This window comes from Photinus pyralis, unplaced genomic scaffold (assembly GCF_008802855.1).
Source record: "Photinus pyralis isolate 1611_PpyrPB1 unplaced genomic scaffold, Ppyr1.3 Ppyr1.4_LG3b, whole genome shotgun sequence".
NCBI lineage: Eukaryota > Metazoa > Arthropoda > Insecta > Coleoptera > Lampyridae > Photinus > Photinus pyralis.
This window is the reverse complement of record NW_022170510.1, coordinates 27,359,050-27,364,828: the sequence shown is the minus strand read 5'-3', so window position 1 is coordinate 27,364,828 and position 5,779 is coordinate 27,359,050. Positions and strand designations below refer to the sequence as shown.

The window sequence follows — 5,779 nt, the reverse complement described above, 5'->3', positions numbered from 1 at the left end:
CTCATAAACGATATTGATATATAATGGCCCAAACAGTTCCCAGTTGACAAATGCTATAATTTCAGGTGGTCGAGACCTTCAGATTACAGACTTATCAGAATGTTCATACTATTAACTTACGATTAATATTAGTATAACATCCAGTCAATCGAGTGTTTAAGTAAAGTGGAACCCTAAAGAACATCCCATAGTAAAAAGAAGTGGAATTGTGTATAATGTGAATGAACATTCGATTGCCTTGGTAAGACTGGAAAGGAATTATGAAATGAAATAACATGCCCGCTGCTGTTACTCCTAAAAAGGCACCACATTTCTCCATTATGAAAAAGCGGTATGTAATATGCGATATATTATGCATGCTTTCTCAAAAAATCAAAGAAACATCCAAGCATGTGTGCAAAATAGAAATAAAAAATATGTTTAAATAAGTAAAAAAATTTAATTAAATACCATATAACAAAACAATAAATTAGCTATGTACATGCCAATCTGTGCAAAAAAGGTAAAAAATAAAGTGACAATGCTTTGAGAGTATTCACGCGAACCCTGAATGAAGAACTTTTCGAAACGTTTATTTCAGCATAAAACCAAATTTGTTTTATTTAGCACTGGAGTTACGCATAACTGAGACAAAGAATTATTACAACCTAATCCATATATACATAATATATAGACGAGGAATCACAACTGCTAAATATTATAATGTAGTATTAGTACAGCTGCAAATTATCTAATTACTTAACAAATAGTGAACATTGGCTTCATAAATAAATATTCTTCTTCTTTTAATTACAAAGATGAATATTACAGATCATCTTCATTTAATAATGAAATTCACAGCAAATATTAATTTCTATTTATCGTAGCGGTAATGATAATGAACTCATACTTGATAATGGAGGACTTGTAACTGAAAGATTTAATTTTTCTAATTCTTCATCCACTTGACTATTCCGTAGCTCTTGTATGGTATACAAAAACTTATTCCATTCATCATGTCGAGGATGAGCGAAGTTCTATAAATTTGCATGAAAATAATGCATACACAATGTTGGGAGAAATCTTACCTCTGCAACGTCATACACCCAAATTTTCCCCTGATTATCCCCAACAGTAACGTGCAATCCAGATGGCGTCCAAGATACTTTATTCAAACCTGGATTTGCATCGACGTATATACTGGCTGCAGGAACTTCTGTATCTTGATTAAGATTCCATAAGTCCAATCGCCCGCCGCAATCCACAGACGCAAACAAGGCGGGATGAGTTGGTGACCAAGCGACATCCAATACATAATCACTATTATCCTCAAAGGAATATATTGGCTTGGCATCCTAAATACAAAAATAAGATTATGCTATTTTATTGAAACAAAACACCTTCAAACTCCACAATTTCATGCTCCAATCGATTGCAGAAGTCAAAAATAGATGAGAGAAATCGATGCCACCTTGGACAGCATTTACACTAATACCAGTAATTGGCCCTTGATGCCCATCGTACGTATCTACAATTCCAGCTTTTGCTCCATGTCGACATGCAGAATAAGCGGCGCCTTCTTCACTACCGACAACAAAATTATTTACATCGGAATGTGGAAAATCTAAACAGGTTACGGCAACAGCCTTCCCTTGCATCCTATGTAATTCTAAAGTCTCTTGTGGCTGACTTAACATATCTAAAGACCATGAACATAATCGCCCATCTGTCGATATACTAATGAGGTTATGTGCATTCTGTGTGCCGACTACGTTAACACAGTAAACGGGGTGCTGGAAAATCATTACTATAGTCAGTTTAACAATAAGAAGGTGTACGCACTGTATGCGCAGTTGCCGATAAGGGGGTTCGTTGAATGGGCGTTCTTTTTTGTACACGATTATCCCACAGCACAATCTGCCCGGAATAAGTACCTCCTAATATTAAATTTGGGTGAAACCTCGCAAATGTTGCTGACATTACACCGCTTTGACAATGGAAAATAAACTCGGGAGTGGTCTTCTTAAATTTAGTGTTCCAAATTAAAGCCACACCATCTGGATCATTTGGAGACTCTTCGTTGTTGTTATATGACGCTAAAAGTAATTCTGGGTACTGCGGGCACCAATCTAACGAAGTAACACAACGATTTTTTGACCATCTCTCATCGTAGAACCATCGATTTAATGCAATTCGTTGATGAGATTTTTCGTCACTAATGTAAAACATTAAATTGTGCGTAAGCCAACATTTTATAACTTACAGTCCATCTTCGCCAGAACCGCCTATGTAATCAGTATAAATATCGACAGTTTCACCTAAAGCACGCTCGACAATTTTTCCAGCACGATCCACAAACCGTTGAAAGTCTTCTGATAAAATAATCATCTGCTTTTCCTCTTCACTCAGCTCTCGAACTGTAAATTTTGAGTGGAATCACAGGTGTCATTTTGAGGTGGATGGGTTGTGACCATAACCCCGACCAATGTAACTTCACTTTAATAAATGTCAACCGGAAGTTCGTTAAACATGAAAACATCACGTTTTATTATGACTTGCTAAGGCGCGCGACCCGCACACGAAAATCAGAGCAATGTATGAAGCCATTGATACTGGTCAATAAACATTTAAACTGTAGTGTTTAATTTAGGGGTGTACACTACCCTACATACTTTTTTATCATTTACATTTTACATCATGTACCCAAATAATTAATTTTAGCTACCGAGATAAGTACATTAAAAAATGTTTAAAGAAATTCGCGCCGTATCAGTGCCAAGTCCGAAAAAAAGTGTTGTCTGTGAGGTGGAGTGCGATGCATCGCCCCTGAGAAGGCAACTCATTTGAGTTGCAGAAAAATTTTAATGAATCAAGAATTTTGATCATAATTTGAGGTTGCGGATATGGTCATTGTGGTCTAAATGTGAGGTGGACTCTTACTTTCTTTAACTTCATGTTTTGCTTGTTCCTGCTCCACGGCCGTGACGGCGGGTTGAACTTCTTTAACTTGCGGGAGACCATGTGGAAGAATTCCCGGAGGCAGCTTACTTCCAAATCCACCAAGATGCGGAAGACTGCCCTCTTCGTCTTCACCTTGCCCGTCGTCATATGTCAAAACTGTGGTAAATAAGCTGCCCACTCTTTTTATCAATCACACTAACTTTCATACTATATCTAGCTCTAAGGTTACTCTCGGAACTGAAGCACAGTACAGTTCAAATATCTGAATGTTAATTTTAATCACACATTGTTAGTAACTCGAATAGTAATGACATTCAAATATTTGTCAATGCAAATAATAGCAATATATTTACAAAAACTAATTTACAATTCTGGTGAATGGTTGGAAACAGGGAAACAAAGTAAAAAAGAATTTATCTAATGGAAACAATGTTCTACCTGGATAATACACATTTGTTCATATAAAGAAGTGACAAATCTATCCCAAAAATGATTTATTATTATTATTATTATAGATATTATGATTATTTCAAACATGAATCAGATAATGATGATATAGGAAAATAGCAAGTCAAATTAATAGAATGAAATGTACAGAAATTGCCATTTAATGTAAACCTTTAAACCACATTTATGTTCCGTCATCGTAGTGATGTAAAATAAATTACGCCCAGACTTCTACTCATGTGATTATCCATGGTAGAACTAAAAACATGACGATATGTACTGTTTACATTGTGAAGGTACATCTCATCAAACAAGCAGTATTTTATTATTGCTATTATTTGTTATTAATTGAAGTGTAAGTCAAGAATACATTTACTCATCCATCACTATCAAGGGAAAAGCATTAACAGTACACTTCAATTAAAAAATTAGGGAGTTAAACACATAGTTGCATAAAGCATGAAGGAATTGTCACACAAGGTATGGATATTGTAGAGGAAATATTCATTGCATACTATAATATAACATGTAAACATTATCATCTTTCTATATATCAGTGCTATACAAAGATCTGCAGTGATACAATCAAGAAATGACCAAGCTAGATGTGTCCTCATTCCACTAAAACTACTCCTTTAAAAATGCATATAGCGGAAGCATTCCATAAACTTATCATCCAATAGCGTTCCCACTTTAGTAACAAAATGAAGTTAAACTACCAAGAAATGCATTTAGATACCAGGTTTATAACAAAAAATCTAAAATCCATGATTAGGTTACGAAAATTAATGTTTACACAAGCAAGCACATTAGATGATGTATAATAAATACCATTTGCGTTTATTAAGACAGAGCGAGACGGAAAAGCCACCTACCTGTGAACTCGTCCTCCCACTCTAAACCCGGATTTAGATTGTACTCGTCTTGAGGGGAAAGAAACATGTATCAGTAGGGATTGGATTATTAGAATAAAATTTAGGTTGTCGTATTGGCTGCACTAAGAATTTTGAAAAATTGCTAATTAAATAAGTACCATTCATTATCTTGCATTAAATATTATGCAGGTATATCAAATCAAACAACCGATAGAAATAAAGCAAAAAAAGTTAATGCAAGAGGGAATGGATTTACCTCAGCTATTTATTAGTGACAAAGCGTGCTGTTAAAAAGCAAATTTAGTAAACATACATAAAATACAAGCAAATAATACCTCCCGTCCCAAAAACTTGTATAGCAATCATACTCGGTGTATTACAGAATACGAAGAATTCCATTCGCACTGAATGTTGCAATTAAAAGAAATTACACCTTAACATTAGAATTAAATTAAATGAATTTATACAAATTTAAGAGTGAAATTTCTTTTAAAACACATCCAAACATTCACAACCCTCTTAGTAAAATGCTGAAATGCTCTTACAGTTACAAAAATATATGACGTAAACTTCGAACGCGATCCTGTGCAACCAACAAAAAGCATTTTGTGTTATTTTCCATCATTCAAATTGCTGTTATAAAATCCAAACAAAGAGGAGGGAGTAAATGAAACTATTAATCATTCAAACACAAAAGTAAAACAGGATTATAACAAAATCGGAAGAGAGGAAGGTCCTAATTGAAATGCAGAAAGCAAAATAAAGTAGGTAAAATCATAACTTACCGTAATAATCAGTTGCATGAGCTGGGAAAGGAAAGGAATAATTAATTATTTGATCACCTAAAGAAACCCCTCCTACCAATTGTATTCAAATCAAATTATCTCAATCAATTCTACCACATACTTACAAGGTGTAAATTATAATTGTCTATGATAATGAAAGGAAACCTACACTTGTTTATTTTTTAACCAATTATGTGGCTTATCTTAAAATCAAGTTTTGAGAATAAACAAAAATTCTAAATGGATCCACTTTTGTCAAAAATATACAAACGCCTATGACATATCCTATGTTGAGTTTGACAGTTTATTCAACTGACACACAGGTCACATATCTTAATACATATTTTTTCAATAAGGGGAAAATATTGCTGTTATTATTCTTAGTAGGTAGACGCCATAAACAAATTCCATTAACTTTATAAAATCAAACATAGATCTGTGAGAACTTTGAATACTCTACAAGTCCACATGGAGCATATTAATAATAATAATTCAAAATGGCTTGGGTGACTTTCAACAGAAAAATAGTATTATTATTGCCATATGTATGGAATAAGTTCATTTTTAGCGTTATTATGCATTATCGCAGCACTCCCTTGAAAACTTTAAATTAAAAGAAGGGACCGTGCGGCATCTTTTGTGTATACAGTTTTTTAAATTTGGTAAAAAAATTAATTTTGGTACTGTCACCATCACAAAACTCTTCGTATGATGAAACAAAGAATATCACAT

General features: G+C 33.9%; 1 protein-coding gene across 2 annotated transcripts; it reads right to left on the bottom strand.

Moving 5' to 3' along the window:
• Nucleotides 1-419: 419 nt before the first annotated feature.
• On the bottom strand, nucleotides 420-5,025 carry LOC116166757 (cytoplasmic dynein 1 intermediate chain-like). Of its 2 annotated transcripts, none has more exons than XM_031481856.1 (7): nucleotides 4,263-5,025; nucleotides 2,920-3,096; nucleotides 2,243-2,396; nucleotides 1,822-2,194; nucleotides 1,380-1,772; nucleotides 1,068-1,334; nucleotides 420-1,016 (listed from the first exon to the last, which is right to left on the bottom strand). In XM_031481856.1, the coding sequence occupies exons 1-7, from the start codon at nucleotides 4,327-4,329 to the stop codon at nucleotides 858-860; spliced, it is 1,590 nt and encodes a 529-aa protein (XP_031337716.1). In that variant the 5' UTR covers nucleotides 4,330-5,025; the 3' UTR covers nucleotides 420-857. The 2 variants fall into 2 exon arrangements, with proteins under 2 accessions (XP_031337716.1, XP_031337717.1); XM_031481857.1 differs by having other exon boundaries at nucleotides 2,920-3,072; nucleotides 4,263-5,024.
• Nucleotides 5,026-5,779: the final 754 nt, after the last annotated feature.